The 20,427-nt window shown below is 52.7% G+C and overlaps 5 protein-coding genes across 5 annotated transcripts; 1 reads left to right on the forward strand and 4 right to left on the reverse strand.

The window, feature by feature from the left end:
* Positions 1–3,538: 3,538 nt before the first annotated feature.
* Positions 3,539–6,754, forward strand: SETTUDRAFT_89027 (uncharacterized protein; the record flags this gene model as incomplete). The annotated part of the gene is made up of 1 exon (XM_008027575.1): positions 3,539–6,754. One exon carries the CDS (start codon positions 3,539–3,541, stop codon positions 6,752–6,754), a length of 3,216 nt encoding a protein of 1,071 aa, XP_008025766.1.
* Positions 6,755–10,067: 3,313 nt separating this feature from the next.
* SETTUDRAFT_163290 (uncharacterized protein) lies at positions 10,068–11,262 on the reverse strand (the record flags this gene model as incomplete). Its single annotated transcript, XM_008027576.1, has 1 exon — positions 10,068–11,262. A coding segment is annotated over exon 1 (1,162 nt), but the record flags the coding sequence as incomplete, so codon positions are not given.
* A 329-nt stretch (positions 11,263–11,591) lies between these two features.
* Positions 11,592–13,000, reverse strand: SETTUDRAFT_136057 (uncharacterized protein). The gene has a single exon (XM_008027577.1). It carries the CDS (start codon positions 12,731–12,733, stop codon positions 11,897–11,899), a length of 837 nt encoding a protein of 278 aa, XP_008025768.1. The 5' UTR covers positions 12,734–13,000; the 3' UTR covers positions 11,592–11,896.
* A 628-nt stretch (positions 13,001–13,628) lies between these two features.
* SETTUDRAFT_179109 (uncharacterized protein) lies at positions 13,629–14,635 on the reverse strand (the record flags this gene model as incomplete). Its single annotated transcript, XM_008027578.1, has 2 exons — positions 13,629–14,400; positions 14,454–14,635. 2 exons carry the CDS (start codon positions 14,633–14,635, stop codon positions 13,797–13,799), a joined length of 786 nt encoding a protein of 261 aa, XP_008025769.1. The 3' UTR covers positions 13,629–13,796.
* Positions 14,636–18,771: 4,136 nt separating this feature from the next.
* Positions 18,772–20,024, reverse strand: SETTUDRAFT_31607 (glycoside hydrolase family 16 protein; the record flags this gene model as incomplete). Its single annotated transcript, XM_008026885.1, has 3 exons — positions 18,772–19,428; positions 19,483–19,898; positions 19,961–20,024. 3 exons carry the CDS (start codon positions 20,022–20,024, stop codon positions 18,772–18,774), a joined length of 1,137 nt encoding a protein of 378 aa, XP_008025076.1.
* Between the last annotated feature and the right edge of the window lie 403 nt (positions 20,025–20,427).

Below are 20,427 nucleotides of genomic sequence, written 5' to 3' on the forward strand. Positions count from 1 at the left end.
CCCCCCCCCCTTCCAAGTCAGCCGGTCGTCAATATCTCCTGTTCAAACTTTATTCCTCGATATCATCCAATACATGTGTATATCTTCCCTTATCATCTGAACAAGAAAGAGAAGAAAGAAAAAAAAATACTTGTTTTCCCCCGCATGTTCTGATCGTCTGCAAATCGTCATGTGTGTGCGTATGCATATCTTTTTTTTTCCTTCGCCAAGAACAGAGCAGAGCAAAGCATCGCGCGGCTTGCCCGAAAAAGTTGTGTTTGTTGTTTATCTCTCTCTTTCTAATTTTTTTTTGGGGAAGGGCGGGTGGGGGGCAACCTCTTCGGTCCGATAGCAAGGCTTAATGTTTGCGAAATAGGGCAACAAAACCGGTGTGTATGTGTGTGTGTGCGCCTCATCTCATCTCATCTCATCTCACCCACACATAGACACACACAGCCGCCCCAGTTAGGCTATGACGTATGTGTGTATGTGTATGTATATGTGTATGTGTGTACGGGGGTTCTCCCTCCCCCCCCTGTTCGTACACTATACGTAGGTGTCGGTGAAAAAAAAACGAGGCTTTGGATGGGAGAGAGTGTAGATTTGCGTTTTTTTTGGGGGGGGGGGGGGAAGGGAGGAAGGAGGGATGTATGTGGATCGGCGGGAGGGTTATCTACTCGCCTATCTAGGTGTACTCGCCTATGGGAGTGAGGAGGAGAGGTTGGTGGCCAATGATTTGAATAGGGCTTTTGTGAGGCGGATGTGGGCATGGGGATGGAGGGTCTGGATTCTTGGTATCATGGTTCCTTGTGTATATATGTATGTATATATGTAGATATGTAGATGACCACTCGAGGAGGTACATGTTAGCTTTCTAGGTCTTTGCCCTAGAGATGGAGCTCTACCCTTCTGGTGATGCATGGCCAACTTTTTTCCAGCTTCAAAGTCATGATGGTTTACGATGACTATCTCCTTTCTCTCTCTCTCTGTGTGTGTGTGTGTGTCACACGCACACTCTCTCTCTCTCTAAAAATGCAACTCGTTTATTTTTCCTTTCACCGGTTCCACATATTTACCTTTCCACACTCCGCTTACTATAGGTGTACAATAAGGGCGTAGTTACGGCATGTTAGTCGAGAAAACATACCACGCGCTATACTTGACACGTATCGAGACACTACACTACCTCAGACCCCCCCCCTTTTGAGCATTTCGACGACGAGGTATCCCTGTGTATGTTTTCGCCCACTGTACAACCCCACATTTATGTACATCTGTGCTTGGTCCCCTTTTTGGGTAAGACCGGGGATACTCGCTATAGCGACGGCTGGTGCCGCTTGTTTGTTTATTTGCTGTCTGGTAGTCTATTTGTTTGTTTGGTGCTGCGTCTATATGCAGGCGCAGATATGTGGTTCGCAGAGAGAGTTATTTTTAAACGGGGCAGATGGATGGATGTCGAGTAAGAGTGTAACATGGTCTGTGGGAGGGTGGTATGGAAGAAAGCGAAGCGAGAGTTCTGCTCTAGCAAAGTGCTGTTGTTCGGTGGTGAATGTGGGATCTGTCGTGCTTGGAGTGTGTGTGTGTTGTCTGGAGATGCGAATATGAAAAACGGGGCGAGCGGTTACTATGGAGGTGGAGAATGGTGCCCAAAGGGGGAGGTGTTTTGTCCAAGGGGGTTGCTTGCTTGTTTGCTGTGCTGCGTTGTGAAATTGGAATCCGGTGAGTTGCTGCCTGACTTGGGTTGGGATGGGCATGGTGTTGGTGTTGTAGTAGTAAGGGAGCTCGGACAATGTGGGTATGAAGCGTCAATGCAGGGACGTGTGCTTAGATGGGATATGCAAGGGTCCAGATGTCGCACTTTGTACGGCGTTGGAAAATGACTAGCCGGAATGCCCAGATCCATAAGCTCCGAGAACAGATCTTGGGTTTGCATGGGCTGCCGTCGTTTTTTCTTTCTCCAGGGTCTTTGCTTGGTGTCTGTTGGCACGCGAAACGAGCACGAATGCACTTGTGGCACGGATCGTGGCGTGCTTGCGGTGTGGCTTGACTCGCGCCCCCACTTTAACCTGATGCCGAAGAATCACCCGCATATGGACTCGCAAGCATTTTTTTTTTCACCAGGCTGATTTCTTTTTCTTTCTTCACAGATGCACCCTTACCACAGCCACGGCTGAAAGCACCCAAGAAGCCCAGAGACACAAGGAATACATGGCGACTGCTGAGTGGCATTGAGCATTATTCGACTTGGCCGTTGGGAGCGGCTCCGAGGCAAAAAGTAACGGCAACCCCGCGAATCGTGTGTTAGCGGCACACAGGATGCAGTAATGATTGCTGGACATGATGCGATAAGCTGCGTGCAGGATATTTTGTCAAGTGACGCTGCATGCAGGCGCAGGGAATGCGTCGAGATTGACGAGACGAAGCACACAGTACATGGATACTACACAGACACATATAGGACATGCACGCACAGGAAGCAGCTAGAAAAGGCGGGCAAAGCGGCCTATCGGAGCGGAGAGCCTCTTGAAACATACGGCCTCGACCGGGCCTTTATCATTGTTTCTTTTGAGGGCCGGCATCGCCAATTTCTCTCGGGCATCTTCCTCGAGCAGCAGCCGTCCTCACAACACCGCCCGCAGCCCTCGCGCGTCGAGAGGCGGCACTTCTCTCGGTCAATTGTCGGCCGCCCACGGTCGGGAGTCGCGAACAGTTGCGACGGGCGTCTCTGTGGCGCGGGATAGGCGACCTGTCTCCCCGTGCCGGCCAAGGCTAACGTCATTGCCAAGCCCCAAGCATTTTAGTCTGGCGGAAACGGCCATCGTATTATAGTCGTCGTCTCTGCCGCCCGACTCGTGCACGTCCAGCTGCAATTGACCCGACCAAAGCGCGGTCAGGCGTAATCACCACCAGCACCCCGAGCGCGAACCGCCACCTTGTTTCTTCCACCGCGTGCGCTGAGAAGGAAGCGTGCACCGCAGCCTGCGCCATACCCAACCACCAACCACCACGCGCGCGCCCACACCACCACGCCCCATCCAAGCTTTCGGCTGCCTCCGCCCAGACCAGCTTTGTTCCTGTAAGCCTCGGGCTTGGGTTTTCTTGATTTTTTTCCTCTCGCACCCGCAGCTTTCTGACCCGTCGCAGCACTGGAGCGCCTCTGGCACGGTACCCGTACCTGTACCCGTACCCGTACCCGTCGTCGACGCACACACGCTCGCAAAGGCGGACCGCGCTCTCTCCCACGGCCCCACACAGACACACTCGACGTCACCCGCCTTACACGGCAGTCAAGGACCGGCGTCTGGGCGGATCCTCAAATACATGCATCCGGCGACGGAACCATCTTTCCTCTCCCTTGGCCGACCTTCTCGACAGCGCAAACGCGGCCCCGGCGCCTCCGTCCTCCCAACCTAACCAGCCCTCGCTCGCCATTCCCTCGTTTGCCCACACCGCTGCTGCGTCGCGTTCCCGTCGTTGCAGACGCCTGGGCACGAACCATACTCGCGGACCCGAGAATACACTTCAAGATAAGAGCAGATCACCGCCGCGCTAAACCATCATGGCGTGGGATCATCTCTCCATCACCAAGCCACATCTGGTCTACCTGATCCTCGGCGGCTTCACCAGCCTGTTCATGCTGTGCTCCTCCGTCATCAAGGAACGCCTGTACATTGGTGAAGCTACCGTCGCCACCATCTGTGGCATCATCTTCGGCCCCCATGCTGCCAATCTCATTGACCCCTCGACCTGGGGCAATGTCGATCTGATTACTCTAGAGTTTTCGCGCATTGTCCTCGTCGTGCAGTGTTTTGCCGTGGGTGTTGAGTTGCCGCGCGCATACATGGAGAAGCATTGGAAGTCGGTCGTCCTGCTCCTCCTGCCAGTCATGACTTTTGGCTGGCTGATAACCAGCCTGTTCATCTGGGGCCTGTTCCACTCGCATCTCAACTGGCTCGACAGCCTGTGCATTGCAGCCTGTGTCACGGCCACTGACCCTGTCCTGGCCTCGTCAGTTGTCGGTAAGGGCAAGTTTGCGAAGCGAGTCCCAAAGCATCTGCGAGATTTGCTGTCTTGCGAATCTGGCTGCAACGATGGCATGGCCTTTCCCTTTGTGTACCTGGCCATCTACCTTCTTCATTACCGACCCGATGCCAGCAAAGTGGCCTTCCACTGGTTCTGCATTACAGTGCTGTACGAGTGCATCTTTGGTGCCATCTACGGGGTGATAATTGGATACATTGCAAGGCGTGCTATTAGAATGGCTCATGAGCATGACCTGATTGACCGAGAGAGTTTCCTTGTCTTCTACTTTGTGCTGGCGCTCTTCTGTGCTGGCTCAGGCTCGCTCCTGGGCATGGACGACCTGCTCATTGGATTTGCTTGCGGTGTAGGCTTCTCCAACGATGGCTGGTTCTTGGAAAAGACGGAAGAGTCGCATGTCTCCAACGTCATTGACCTGCTCATCAACTTGGCCTTCTTCGTCTACTTTGGCTCCATTATCCCCTGGGAGCTCTTCAACGCCCCGAGCATTGGACTGACGCCCTGGCGTCTGGTAGTCCTTGGTATCTTGGTGCTCTTCTTCCGCCGCATCCCCGTCATGTTGATGCTTAAGCCCGTTATTCCGGATCTGAAAACGTGGCGCGAAGCGTCCTTTGCTGGACACTTTGGACCCATTGGCGTCGGTGGTTTGTTCGTTGCCATTCTTGCGCGCGCCGAGCTCGAGACCGATACCACGTCGCCCTTGGCCGAACTGCCCAAGCCTGGCGAGGAGAATTCTGAGCATCTCAACATCATTGAGGCGATATGGCCCATTACCTGTTTCCTCGTCATTGTTAGTATCATCGTCCATGGCAGTTCGATTGCTGTCTTCACCCTCGGCAAGCGCATCAACACCCTGACGATATCCATGTCGTACACACAGGGCAATGAGAACGGACCTGGCTGGATGGACCGTCTTCCCCGCATTCAATCGCGCTCGAGATCTTCTATGGCTCGTCGCCCCTCTGAATCTTCTTTTGATGAAAAGTCTGATTTCGCGGCGGCAACGGGTTTCGCTGGCTCGTTCTTGCGCCGTCAGAGGGAGGAGGATAATCCAAGCCGTGCGAGCTCGGTGAAGCCGACCGGTCGAGGCAGACGCTGGGACGCTGGCAGAGGCCCTGGCGGTCCCATCTCCCAATCTGCCATTGCACCCAACAGACGCGATGAGGAAAAGATCGAGGCGATACCACCCGAACAGGACACAGATACTTTTGCCGATGCAATGGCCGCTTCTAGTTCGAGCTCGTCCAACGGAAAGGACAAGGTGAAGATGCGTCAGCCCGAAGAAGAAATCTACCAGGAAGGTCACCAGACCGTCTATGAAGATAAAGAAGGCAATGTTCTGGGCGTGAGAGACAGCCATGGCGAACACGGTGAAGCAAGAAGGAGACACGACATTGAGAGAGGAGCAGAGCTCATCAAGGAGAGGGACGTGCAGCAGGGTGTATCTCAACAAGAACATGGTAGCACAGCCGAGCAAGCGCCGGGTAACACAACTGAGCATCCCCACAAGAATTGGCGCTCTCGGATGCAAAGTTTCTCGGGACGCGTCCACAAGGATGGCAAGCCAGCAGAACCTCCAAAGGCTGAGAAGCCTGTGCATAAACCTGGTCCCGCCCTGGCGTACCAATATGGTAACACCATTATTGTTGAAGACGAGGATGGAGAGGTCTTGAAGAAGTACGACATTCCAGCAGCACCGAAAAAAGGAAAGAATGGCCAGTCTGCGGCGGAAGGTCCGAGTCGTGCAGTGCAGAGTCTGAAGCGCATGGGAACCCACATGGGCGTCCCCACCACTCAACAAGCTGGACCTTCTGGCACTCAGCCCACAAGCAACAAGAAGAAGAAGGCAGCCGAGGCAGCCGCCAAAGAGGAGCAAGACGACGAGAAGCTTCGATTCACGGTAACGGCTGGTGGGCGTCGTATGAGCAAATTGGAATTTATCCAGCAAATGGTACAAATGAACCCCAAGGACCGGGCAAAGTTTGTGCAAAACAGCGACGTTCCAGAGGCCGTCAAGGACGCCGCAAAGAAGGATGCGCAAGATCACACCAGCGAACAGCGCCGTCAAGCCGCTTCTGCGCAGGCAAACGTGCCTCCGGTTCTAGGCGAGCAAGGCGAGGCCGAGCTCCACAAGATCGAGTCCCCTGCAGCAGATGAGGTCGGCAATGCACGTGGCCCTGACGGCCTGACGCTTGTCGACAGCAACAACGAATACGTCCCGTTCCACCCGGTACGCCAGGATCTAGAAAATTACACAATGGGCCAAAGCAGTGAGACGGCTGCAGAGCGTCGAAGACAGCAAGCTGCAAAACAGTCCTCAAGCCAAGGGCCTCGTGATACTAGTACCACTACGACTTCTTCACGACCGCTTCACCAACCAGAAGACGAGGACAGCTTCGAGGGCGAAACAGCAGCAGAACGCAAGCGTCGTCTCGGTGCTCTCGGTGTAGGCAAAGACGACTCGCCCGAGTCCGACTCGGAGGATGAAGTGGAAACAGGCGACCCTCTCGAGACGGGTCGTGGCACCCAATCGCGAGGTACTGCTGAGCCCAGTAACCAAAAGATACTCTCATCCCCGCCACGCACTCCAGGCATCCGCTTCGCAGAACAGCCACGCGTGCCCACAAAGGACGAGCGCGCTGCCGAGGATGCGCGCGTAAAAGAAGAAGACGAGCGTGAAAAGAACAATAACAAGCGCAAGAGTGGCCTAAGCAAGCTTATCAACCGGAAGTAGTGAAAAATACTTGAAGTCTTTATAATACCAAGTTGGGAGAAAAAGATATACTACAGGAGGAGACGTTGTGTGTGGTTAATGTTTTTTTGTCCTTTTTTTGTCCTTTTTTTTTACTTTTCTCCTTGAATATACTTGATTCCTAGTTTCTTTCAATCTAATAGAAAGACTTTGTATGGCCCTAGGCCGACCGACAGATGTAGTTACAAAACGTGGGGGTGGCGTATAGTAGAGAGAGAAAGAGAGAGAGGGAGAGAGAGAGAAGAGAGAAGAGGCGGAGAGCATAAGAGCGTTGGTCACGTTGTTCATGTCAATCATGTGTGTGTGTGTGTGTTTGTTTGTGTATGTGTGCATTGTCTCTTGACATGATTGATGACGATACAGACAGAACATGGAAGATGGTTAGAGGAGGAAAACAAGCGATTGGAGAGGAAATGGGGGAATGAGTTGTACAAGTCAGAATTTTTAGAAGCCTGTTTATCACACCATGTTTGTTGTTGTTGTTGTTGTTGTTGTCGTCGTCACTAATAACATACGTACGTACTTAGTTGTACAGATAATCAAGCGACTCGAAGGAAATGCTGGGAGAGTGTTGAATGATTTTTGAATTACTTGCTTGCTGTTGTCGTCGTCGTCGTGAATATTATCCTCGTCATCGTCATTATTATTCCCCCGCAAGAACAGCCCAGCTATGTAGCTGCCAAACAGCAGCAGCAGCAGCACCAGCAGCAGTAGTAGTAGTAGTCGTGTATTACAAAAAGAAAAAAAGGGGCCAACCGGCCATCCATGAAACAAAAGTAACTCCTTTCCCCCCCCCCCCCCCACTCACTCCCCTCAAAGCCATCATAGGACTCTTTCGAATCTTTTTTTCCCTCCCTGCAGATATGCAAAGGGTAGGTAGGGGAAAGGTTAGCTCGTGGGTTGAGTGAGCATACCACCATGATGCTATGCAATACAATGAAAGTTGAATGTCTGGGAAGGTTGGGACCAGGTCTTTCTCCCTCTCTCCTCTCTGTCTCTCTCTCCGAAGTATGCCGTCCACTCCTTCACTTCCATTACACATCCAATATCCCAGTCCCAACCATCCCAACCCATGCTTATCCCGATGAAGGGGAAAAAAAATCACAAAAAAAAGAAAAGGAAATCAAGTTAAATATACGTACACTTTGCTTGTTTGTCTGTTAGAAGCCGGTGAATTAGAAACAAAGCCTGGAGAGAGTGTGGCATCAGTTGAAGAAGATGTGTCTGGGAGCGGTTTTCACCGGCCTAGGGCATGCTGCCGTCGTCGTCCCAATATGCGTAGTTGTCGTCGTCATCCTCGTCGTCGTCGTCGTCGTCATCCTCTTCGTCCTCTTCGTCCTCGTAGTCGTCCTCTTCCTCTTCCTCGTCGTCCTTGTTCTCGTTCTCGTTGCTCTTGGAGCACGACAACGACGACGTACTATCGCGGCTCTCACTAGCAGAAGCCGGACGATGCGGCATAGGGACATCGGTAGGCGGGGGGCCATAGCGACCCATAGCGCCCAGATGGTACGATCGCGTGACGGGATACGACAGATACTCGCCTGTGGGAAGGTCGTATGAGATGTTCGACGCGGACGCGCTGCGAGCGAGTGCAGCAATGGCTTGTGCGGGCGTCATCATGATGGCGAGGTGGTCGGCGGTCTGGGGCGGGTAGAGGTGTGAATTTTTGGCTATAGCCTGGGCGAGTGACTCGGACTCGACATCGGCCTTGGGTGCTTTGTCGCGGTCGTCGGCTTTGGTGTTGTTGTTGGTGTTGTTGGGGTCAGAACCGAATCTGGGTTTCCTCGAATTGGCCTGCTTGATCTCACGTTTTGGCGCTTCGGTGTAGCCAGCGGCTTCGGTGCAGACATGGTTGTCTGTGAGATCAGGACCGAATCGCGATCTCTTTGGCCTAGCCTCAGGCTTTGCGGCTTCGGTACCGTCATAGTTATCTGTGAGGTCAGGACCAAATCTCGATGCCCTCTGCTTGACTTCACCCTTTGGCGCTTTGCTGTGGTCGTGGTCGTCGGTGAGGTCAGGACCGAATCGCGATCTCTTCGGTTTGGCCTCAGGCTCTGCGGCTTCGGTACGGTCATCTGTAATGTCAGAACCAAATCTTTTACACTCTTTGTTTGATCTTACCCTTTGGAGCTTCTGCACGGTCATGGCCATCCGTAAGATCAGGACCGAATCTCGATTTCCTCTGGTTGAATTTGTGCTTTGGCGCTTTGCCACGACCATAGGCCTTGCCGCGCTTAGACTTGTTATTGGTATCGTAAGTGGGCCTGTAAGTATCTGGCCTGTCCCCACGCCTCGATTGCCTTGATGCTCTGCTGCGCTCATGGTCATCCTCGGCATCAGACTCGAATCTCACCGTCTTTGGCTTAGTCTCAGACTTTGCGGCTTCGGTGTGGTCATCAGTGAGATCAGGACCGAACCTCGACCTCCTCGGCTTGGTCTCAGGCCCTGCTACTTGGCTGTCTGCATCAGTATATCCGTGGTCCAACTCATCCTCGGTGTCAGAAGCGATTTTCGGCATTTTCTGCTTGGACTCCCAAACCTTCTTGGCCAAGCCCTCGTGGGGAGGCATTTGGGCTGGAGCAGGAGGCACCTTGGGTCCGACAGGCTTCTCGACTGCAGGTGGCTCCTCGGCTTCGAGAGGCTCCTCAGTAGCAGGAGGCTCCTGTGCCTGTTCGCGGTACTGGCGAGCCTTGTTCCTGCGCAGATGGGTAAGACTTAGTCGTTTGTCCTCTGAGACTTGAAAACAGACAACAAAAACAACAACAACAGGAGTGGGGTATTGCTCTCTTACGATAACTCGGCAATCACGTCGTCTCCAGAGTCGTACTCGTCCGACTCGTCCAGCGTCAAGTCGGCGAGTTTGAAGTTGTTGTTTGCAGCAGCAGCAGAAGAGGCGAGACTGGCGAGTCGCTTGTCTTTCGCCCTGGTCGCAATGTGCTGGAGGCGTTCTTCTCCAGTGATCTTACCGGGTTGGTAACCGTGTTTCTTGTGTACGGGCAACCTCAGCTGCAATCGAAACGTCGACTCTGTACGATTGTTTCCCGAGCTGCTACTCGGTGCCATGGTAAAAGTCGGCGAAAGTCTCGAAGCCGTGCGAGTTATACCACGACAGCAAACAAAAAACGCTTTGATAGCGCGCTGCCAACGAGATACAAAAGTGGATCCTTGCAATATGAGTGAGGCAAAACAACAGGTAAAGGCAAGGTGAGGCAAGGTGAGTGTCCATTGGTGAGTCGCAAAAGTGCCGCTTGGGCCACTGGCAAACGCTTCACGAAGTCGCGTTCACCGCGGATGGGTGATAGTCATTGTATGATCATGCTACACTGCGTCTACCGGTTTTCGCATTGAAGTCTTTCAGGGCCTCGCGTAAGCCAGGCCAGTGATCCCGCACTTGTGGGTTGCCCTCCAGCGTCCGTATGTAGTTTTCAGGGACATCGCACAATCGCTTGCCCTCATGGACTCCTTTGTGAAATCTATACTTCTCTGAACGCGATGGCCTTTGTGATGAATGTTTTGCTTTTGCTTGCTGTGGTCTATGGGCCTGTGTGTGCTTGGACTGAGGCGGTGGTGCCGATAGACGTGCTTGACCTGGCCTGTGATACTCAAAAGCCTCCCGCAAGCCAGGATGCTTGTCTGTATATCTGTATAGCTGACCCCCGATTGTACGCAGGTACTTGTCCTCGACCTCGGTGAATCGCTTGCCACTATGTACTCCCCAGTCAAACACATAGTCGCGCGCAGGATTGTATGTCTCAGAAACAGTCGCTGTGACTTGTTCTACTACAACAGATCCATCGCTTGTGGCACTGCTGACGCTCGATCGACGAGACGCTGCGGATGACCCTAGCGAAATGTACGCGCCAGAGTCTGGTGTGACATCTTCCTGGAAGAGGCCATAATGCGTACGGAAGGCCAATGTGGTAAGTGGAAACCGAGACAAGTACATTTTGTCGTAGACTGCGACTGCAGCGGGTACCGTGAACATGATTGTTGGCCTGGGTGTCTTTGTTTTGCTAATCTTGGCAGGGAAACATTGTTCCTCGATATTGATCGATATGTCTTCGTCGTCAAGCTCGTCCGAGTCTCCCTCGCTATCGCTGTCCATGTCGCTGTCGCTGTCGTCGCTCATGTCTGTGCTGAGCTCCCCATCTTCTCGGTTTTCCATATCATAGTCCGACCTGGATTGGTGCAGCACCTCGAAATTATTCGCACCACTCAGGGGTCTAAAGTCCAGCTCTCCTTCTTCTGCGCGTCTCCTTTGATTTTGCGAAAAGCGGTCGCCAGAGTTTTGTTGTTGACCGCCGCGTCCGCCTCTTTGTCCTCCGCGACCGCCGCGTCCTCCTCCACGACCTCGTCTCGCATTGTGTATGGCTTTTTGTCGCGCTTTGTGTCGGATCGGGGGCGGGCCTTCTGGCTTGGTGGATTTGGACTTTCGATTTGCAGCCGCGCTCGCGCGCCGTTTCTGGCATGGGCGCGGCATTGCAGCAGCGAGGGTTGGGTTGTGGATTGCTGAGGGAGCCTGGTTGTGCGATATTACTTGGACGTCAGGCTTCACAAGCTCGGCCCCACATCGTGACCAAAATGGTATTTCGAGATTGTGGTTGCGCCTTGTCACTCTGACGCATGTCCAACAACACGGCTATTATTGGTGACTTTTCAAGTATCAATTGCAGGTATAAATCATCTACAGATAACTACTGTAGCTAGATCGACGTTCCACATGGGAAATTGCAGGCTTTTGCTCCACGGACGCCCTCTTGACGGCACCACCATGTCTTGACAAAGAGAACTGAGCACGTAGTATTATTTTACGATTCATGTCAGGAGCTATATCCACAGGCCATAATCCTCATCTGGTTTCATTCACAACCATTGGTATACATCTACACGGTGCTTAGAACCGTGAGCGATCGCTGAGGCCGATAACTAACAGAGTGACTGTATTGCGACCAAACATGCGACAAATCATACAATTTGAACAAAGAAACAATGGTAGTAATTCTGTACTGTTCTAGATGCTCTTCCAGAGCTCTAGCCATCTAAAATTCTAAAGCCCGCCTCTAGTAGACGAAATCCATGTATACCAATACCCATGGTACCCCCACATGCATGAACAAAGAAACTCTATTCTATATTCCCAAAATTCCAAGCGCCGCTTCCACTCTGCTGAAGCCATGGCACCTCGGCACCTCCCATCTTCTCCTCACACCCGCCACCAACGCTCGTGGCACAACCACCCATTTCCACGTCCCGTGCTTGTTCTTCCTCCTCCTTTTCCAACGGCATCATCATGCTCTCCTCCAGCCACCTCGCCAATTCCGCCTCCGCACACCCCGTCACTCTCGCAACCTTTACACCCCTGATGCCCTTGAAAAGGCTCAAGACGCTATCGTCACAGCCGCCAAACTGGCTCTGCCAGGCGTGAATCTCCAGGTACTCTGCGCCGCTAAAGGCACGCGTGGCCTGGGCCTCTGTAAATTGGGGATCGGTGTCGAGGCGGATGTCCAGGTGCCAGCGGCTGATTTTGGCAATGGTTGAGGCATTGACAATGGGTTTTAGAGGAGACACGAGGTGTGGGAGGCTGGTGAGGAGGGACGTATGTGCGTGGAATGTGTGTGTCGAGTAGAGGAGGCCCTGGGCTTCTTGGTGGATGCGTTGGCAGGTGGAGAGAATGGCCGGGTACACGGGCTGTGCGGCGTGTGTCCTTTGCTGCGAGTATTCGTGCAGTCCTTTGCGGCTGGGCGTATTGGAGCAGAGGAGCTCGTAGTAGATTTGGTTGCGGAGTTCGGCAGGAAGAAGGAACAGGATGGATTGATTTTGAGAGGCCATCGGCTGAGGCCTTGAGGGTGTGAGGTGATGCTGTGTGATGTGTGGTTCTTCTGATTGTAGTGCGTGCGTGTTGCCGCACTTTTGCATGTGGCATGCATTGAAGTGCATGGCATAGTAGTTTGAGGTTGCCATTCTTTTGTCAGTTCCCTCTCTTCTTCCCAAATTAATTCGATAAGCTCGTTGACTTGTTGAATTCTTTCTCGACTTTTGCAGTCGTATTTATGATCTTCAGAGTATTGTTGAGATTGAGATTGCTTTTTCAACCAATCCGTGGGTTGTAGTATTGGCACTGTGCGTCTCAACTGGTGGTTGGTGGTTGTTCTTGTGGATGTTGCTCGTCCAATTGCTCAATCGGATAATGGGCTTTCGTTATGGAACGGGCAGTGCTGTTGTATGTCGTGTTATTGCTTTTGATGAGTCAATTGAGCCAAGTGTCTTCTGCTGGTCTTATAAGTAGAAATGGAAAACTACAGCCTCAATCACGTTGTTTACCGGAAACGTGACTGTTTGATTACGGGTTACGCCAACGATAAGAAATCGGGTCCAATCGGGTCACCAGGATGCGTGAAGGTCGCGCCACCAAGAAGGAGCGGTCACTCCACGCTTTGCTATATGCGTCTTCTTACCTGCAACGTGCAGATCATGTCGCATCGCTAGAACTTTGCGACACATGAAGATTCCAAGGTTTTTCTTGCACGAGACAAAGAAAAACATGACGTGTTTAAACAGCCACTGCGCTTGATCAAGGTGCGGGGTCTCAAGAGCCTCACCTCTCGCGCAAACCTCACTTCTAAGGCTATGTGTTGGAGTGATTGTCCGTCTCAGCAACAGTTTGCATGTGTAAATTTCACCATATGCCTGGATGATTGGCATAATGTACCTTGCTTACCTGTTCTTTCGACGTAACATGGTGGTGTGATGCGTTGCCAGCGCTGAGCCACGACGCACGGTACAATAGCATGACTCTCGCATTTGACTCGGACTTGAGCCACTTCTTCGACGTTGCGGAAACTACCCTCTTTTCCGACCCCTGGTTTTTCTCATATCGTTATCGTACAATGTTTGTCTCGTAGTCATAAAGCTCATAAGCCGTAGTGACGTGTCCAACGCTACATCTGTTGAGACGAATCTCGACCTCCCCTCTCCATCGCCCCCTGACGAGGCCTGTAGCTGTTATCTCTTCTGAACCCCTGGCTTATATGACACCTGCAATGCCTACACCGACTACGGCAGCAACACCCTTGGCCCAGCGTGCGACTGGTGTAGGAGCAGCACCCTCTACCACCGCCACCGTCTGAGTCTGTCCAGTCTCGCCTGTCAGTGTTCCCATGCCGATATTTCCCTTTCCTGGAATCGGAGCCGCCGTTCTTTCCGGTTTGAAGTCCAAGGAAATCGTATATGGTACCCAGGTCGAGTAGGTACCGCCGATGAATGTCTCACCCCATTGTACGGTAACAAAGGGCACGTTGCTGAACGGTCCTGTTGCGAGTGATCCAGCAACAGTAGTCGACGTAGCTGGTGGGGCGGGTGCAGGTGCAGGCGGGATTTCATTAGGCAGAGGGGCTGGGACTGGTGGTGGTACAGGATTGACTGGAGGGACGATGATTGGAGCTGGGGCTGCTATGGGCGCAGGTGGTACAGGGACAGCGATGTTTGGATCGACGGGAGCGACCCCTGGTGGGTTGACGGGAAGTAGAATGGCTGGGACAGAAGTTGTGACTGAAAGAGTGGTGGTAGCAGCCGTTGGTTGCAGAACAGGCGCGTTCTCGACCGGAGCGATGGCTGGGACTTGACGGGCTCTGTTTTGCGTGAGCAAGTTGCATGTGAAAGCAGCGTTTGAGTTCAAAGTTACTCAACGCTATCCTGGTCGGCTATCAAAGTCTCTAGAGGCAAGCCCGAGGTAGGAGTGGGTGCTGGACTTGGTCCTGCCATGGCACCAGTGCCCTGTGTATCTTGCACGTATCCAGATGCGGGAATGAGTCTGCACATGACCAAAGCTGGCAGTAGAAGCGCGGAGAGGATATGGGCCCGCATCTTGTTTGAGGCGAAGAGGCGCGAGTAGCTTGAAGCACTTCTTGTGAGGTGTTGGCTGATGTCGTATGTATATCTCGAGACTCAAGCAGTATCCGTGTCCGTGTCCGATGTGAAGTCCAGATGGATGACTGGTGACGTTGTATGACGCTGCACCCGTGGATGAGTGCAGCTACTAAGGTATTGAGCGACGGGTGTAATGAGTGACAAGACGCAAAGGTGATTGAGCCAAAAGCCACAACAAGCACGCATGTGTGGACCAAAACAAGGTGAAGGTATTCTGCAAAGTGAATGATTTGCAAAGCGTTTGCGGTGTGTGGCATCTGTAAACAAACGTGACCAATATGGAAACAGCGGCGCATGCAGGTGCAGAAGGAGTAGCAGTCACGTTGGAGCTGGCATCGCGACTGCCTTGTTCCAACATGTCAAGATCCAGCTCTTAGTGGTGCTTTCCCTATTCATTGAGGCCCAGCAGCCTCTGCGAACCATGACGACGCGTTGCACACTCAACTTTCATCCATCATCATCTCTGCAGCAGCAACATTTTCCCTGCTGCCCAGTCTGCCGCCCTCACCAGGACTCAGCAACACAGGCACAACATCGGCAACGGCAACGGCAACGGCAAAGACACCACGTCCTCACGTGCTCTCGTGTACCCCGATCCTGTTACCTTGCTCGCCAAAGCCGACCGATTTCTCCGAGGAACAGAGAGAAAATCCGCAACGCATAAACAACGAGAAAGGGAAAAGAGCTAGAAAGCAGTCTAGCCGGAAGGAAGACAGAAAAAAAAACCTCAAAAATAGCAACTCACAGTCCACCACGCAGGGAGGATCAAACAAAGCCAAGCGCAAATAAGCTTTTCCAGCGCAACATGACTAGCCAATTCCCGAGCGACCCGAGAATACGGTGTTATCTATGGATGAAGCGGGGCGACGTAAATAGAAAAAAAGAGAAGACTGAGGGCGTGCGAGAGAAAGAATTTGGGGAGAGAGAAAAGAAGGGAATGGCGGCAAAAACGGCATAGGTACCCGTCGTGGTTAGCGAGCCAGCCAAGTATGGTGGCTGTGGCTTGGTGCACAGGCACACGCAAAACATTGCTGACCTGGACAGCCCGCAAAGCGGAAATTGCACCATGCAGCCGAGACAAAAGAAGGCCGGTTTGGCCCGTCGTTCAAGGGCTCGCGAGGCACAAAGCAGCACGTCAGGTCCCCCCAAGTAAAGAACAACCGCGTGGCGCGTTCACTCACGAGCCCGATGACTGCTTTTTTCTTTGGGGCTCCTTTCGTAAACGACTGATTGGCTTGTTCCTTAGGGCGCTCCAATCTCCCCTTCCCATTTGGGCCACCGATGAATACGAGGACGGAGGCCGTAGTGCTCGCTCTCTCTCGTGTTTTTTTGTTGGTGGCGCAGGGCCACCACCACAACAAAACGCATAGACGCTTCCTTCGTTTAGTTACTTGCTGAGACGCGAGTGGGAGAGCGGAAATTTGCTTTGGGCGCATTCTTTTTTGTGATGACGACGACTACGCCTTGTGTACACATGTACCGCGGCTATAATGATAATAAAAATAATAATATTATTAACATCACTTCACCTTCGTATCTCCGGCCTTGATCTCACACACGCGCGGCACAGCATTCCAGAATGGTTCTAGTCGGCCGAAAGAATGCGCGACATGCATGTGAACGGTAATACTTAGTAGCAGAGCTATTTCTGTCGCGAAAGCCTGCTACAGTACTAGGGACAAGGGAAGAAGGAAGGGAAAATGACGCCTCGTTACTCTTACTTACTAGGTATGGTGTACTTACGCCTGGTTGGCTGGCACGCTTTTCCTAAAAGAAACATGGCTCCAACGACGACACCAACGGAGAAGCGTCATGATAGCGCGCGCAGAGAGAGAGAGAATCAACTGCGTGACAGTAAACGAAAGAAGAAAAATGATGGCATCCACGTTTTGAAGCTCATATATATATGCATATATATATATAGATTCTTAGAACTCCCTCGCCTATCTGCGACAAAAAATACATAAGTATCGGGGGGGGAAAACCTCGGTAACTAATATTACATGCATACACAGACATACCGAACAACATACATAGCTACATGGCCCAGGGACTCAGGCACACACCCACACACCCATCCATCCACTCATACACAGGCTAGAATCCATGTCATCGATCGTCCATCTATCTATCTATCTGCCTAGAAACAAAAAAAACAGACAAAGAAACAAATACTAGTCTCGTACATGGGAATTTCTAGTGCTTCTACATACATATACGTACATACATATACATACCTACTAGCAACAACCATGAGGAACGCAGTGAACACAGTGAATACAGTCCCCCGCCGCTAAACAACCACAGGGTACCACAGGGTACCACGGGGTGACCATGCCATGCCATGTCTACCATGCCAGTACCAGTACCAATGTCAATGCCCCACCACGTGTCGCCTGTCGCTGTCAGAAACATGTGCACACACACACGCACGCACACCTCTAGCACAGGTCAGGTCAGGTCAAGTCAAATCAGGTCAATCAGTCAGGTCAGCTCAGGTCATATCGCCTCTTTCTTAGCGGTCAAAGTACGCCACACAGTGCCGCATAGGTCGCCTTACCCGCGCCGCTGCCACTGTCTTCGTTGTTGTTGTTGTTGTTGTTGTTGTTGTTGCGGTTGAGAAAGAGAGGGCGTATATATGTACATTTACATATGTACATATATACACAGATGGGGTTACAAGTATATGTTTTTTTTTCCTCTTCTTCTTCTTCTTCTTCTTCTTTCTTTTTTTGGCCTTTTCTGCACATGACAGTGAGATAGAATTTTGGCTTACTCTAGTTACCGAAAAAAAGGGAAAAAGGGAGAAGAAGTGGCTTTTTTTTTGTTCTCTTGTTCAAAGAAGCGTGTTGTTGTTGTTGTTGTTGTGTGAGGAGGGAGTGGGGGGGGGGCGGAGCTCACATAAAGCGGCGCTCTCGGCCAACTAGCCAACTAACTAGCCAACCAACTTAGCCAGCTATGCCGTGCTTTTTTTCAGCTCAGGTCTAGTTCTGCACCCTCCCCCCACCCAAAAATACGCCCGAGCCTCGATATGATCTTTTTTGTTGCTCAACTGGCCCCATACAACCGTGCTGGGACAGCCCTCATCATCGGTTCACACCAGTGCTGACGAACTAGGCTCCAAAAAGTATTCCAACACGCTAAAACAAGTCACTAGACTGGCGTCCGGCTGCACCCGGACGCAGCCATCCGATACGCCAATGTAAGGTACACCACGCCCGTGGAGAGACGCCCGAGAGGCTATGGCGACGCAGGGGGCAGAGTAAGCACGCCACAGACATGCTGCTAGCGACGCCAAAGGAGGGAGCGCAGCTGTACGACACTGGGAACGCCAGACAACTCGGAACATTAGCCATGTACTGACACAATCTTGTATATGCGAGAGCGTGTTTTTAATTGGTCTTATGTAATATTGAGGGGCGCAACAACAGACTACGGTGGTATCTTCCAAAATGCCGACTTTGTGGGGATTCCCAATACAAAACAAGTGCGGAGCCAAAAAGCAATACGACGCGGGCGAGCGTGGGAGCCGGCAGTGCTACCAAGAGTATCGTGGAGGGCCGACTATCGGGCGCATGCGATTACGAGCTACCTTCAGCCATTTGGTGCCGAATGACTGGGTGTCGGTGTTCTGGTCGTGCTAGACACAGAAGAAAACAAAATCCAAGGGCTGACGGCTGCAAAGCCCAGGGGTGGCGGGAGAGCAAGGGTATATACAAGAAGTGAATATTCAAACGATGCACATTACAGGCTGTACAAGGCCGTAAATATGTGGTCGAAGAGGTGAAAGTAGGTGCAGCAAGTGGGTTTTGCGTCCCAAATGCGACCATGTATAGGTTAAAAAAAAAGCTCGAGCCGCATTAGCCGATATTATATCAAAACGCCGTAAAAGTCTGGTGGTGGGTGATCATATGCTCATGAAAAGAGTTCCGAGTCGATGACGAGCTCACGGGACAGATGGCTGTCTTTGCGATTGATGGAAAAGAAAAGCGTAAAAAAGAGAGTCCAACTTTTGACGCAAGAGGGTGTTTGTGTGTGTGTGTGTGTGTGTGTGTAGGGAGTCCCCGAAACTATCATGCCAGGGCGGCACTGAGCAGCATGACGAGGGCAGGGACGGCGAGGGATGCCAATGGGGCAGCAAATACTGTTGTGGCTCCGTTCTTAAAGATTGTTTGGCCAGGAGTCATGTCTCCTTGCTTGTCGGTTGAGAAGAAGTATGTCTTGGCGGCGTCCGGGCCTAAGCTTGGGTCCGGTGCAGTCATTTGGTTGGGAATGGCGCAGACCTTGGTTGGGTCGTACGTGGCGCAGCGCTTCTTGTAGGCGTTTTGCGATCGCTCCGTGTCGGTCGAGTTGAAGTACGACTTGACGTACGAGATGGTCATGACGGTGTCGCGGCCGGGTGGGCCGGCCGACCATGAAGGGTCACCGTTGCTCCAGTGGTTGAAGAAAATACTGCCGCCTTCCTGGGGAAGATTCTCCGTCATCTGGTGGAGGAGCTGGCCGTCGACGAAGAAATCGACACTGCCAGGGGTCCAGTCAAAGCGGTACTCGTGGAACTTTTCGTCTGGGCGGAAGGGCAGCTTCTTGACTACGAAGCCGTTTGTGCCCTGGGCCGCGAAACCATTACTGACGGACTGGGGGCTCTGGAGCACGAGGTTGACGGCGCCCTGGGACTCGTTGAATTGGTGCGAGAGGAATTCCATGTCGATTTCTTGCGAGTTGTTGTGGTACTAGACGAATTAGACAAGACTGGTGGGTAGTGGGCGTGGCGCATGGGAACATACAAAGAAGAATGCGCCGCAAGTTCCCGACGAGTTGGACAGCTTCATGCCGACACGGAAAGAGCCCAGTCTCGAGTCGTTGCGCATGCTGACGACTTCGGCGCTGCTCACAAAGCCATCGGCGTGGTTGCCTCGAACCCACAGCTCGAGCCCGGCATCGCCACCGTGCTCGGCGTCTCCCGACCAGGCATTGTCGTCCTTGAAAGGGTTGGTCAGGACGTTGCTCACTTCCATGGCCTTGCCGTAGGGGCCTCGGGCGTCCTTGGCCGAGACATTGTACTGCTGGGGTCTCCAGCCAACCTGTGAGAGCTGGTCCGTCTTGGTGTGCAGGAAGTCGTTCTCGACCAGTTCGGTGAAGACGGCGTACGAGGGGTCCGTCGTCTTGTTGACCGAGTAGCCGCACTCACAGGCAGCATTGGCTGTGCAGACAGTCAGCGAGGGGCATGCGTTGGGCAGGCCAGTCGGGCGGCGGGCAACTTACCAAGGGGCGACAGGGCGAGTAGTAACAGCGAGGGCACTGTGGCCCATATGTTGCGGGAAGGCATGGCGGGCGAATTATATTAGACGGGGGGGGGGGTAGGTGGGGAGTGGCAGGTAGGCGAAATGCTCTTAAACAGCGAGAGAAAAGCAAGCAGCGATAAGAGAGCGATTGCAGTGGGCGGGCGGGGGTAAAAGAAAAGAGCGTGGGCGGGTGGGCGAGAGGGAGCGTGGTGGTGGTGGAGGAGGAGGAGTAGGGATGGATGGAGGGAGGGAGGCCGGCCAGGCAGGGAAGAGGAACGAGGGACAGGGCAGGCAGGGCAGAGCAGGCGAGCGAGAGCAGCAGCAGCAGCAGCAGCAGAGGGAACGGCGCTGATGATGAACTGCTCTGGAAAATCTCTCCCCCCGGCGCGCACTGCCCAAAGCGGCAAGTAAGCATATGCTGAAGCCACTGGCGGGCGGGCCTGAGCC

The sequence above is a fragment of the Exserohilum turcica genome (assembly GCF_000359705.1).
Source record: "Exserohilum turcica Et28A unplaced genomic scaffold SETTUscaffold_2, whole genome shotgun sequence".
In the NCBI taxonomy this organism is placed as follows: domain Eukaryota; kingdom Fungi; phylum Ascomycota; class Dothideomycetes; order Pleosporales; family Pleosporaceae; genus Exserohilum; species Exserohilum turcicum.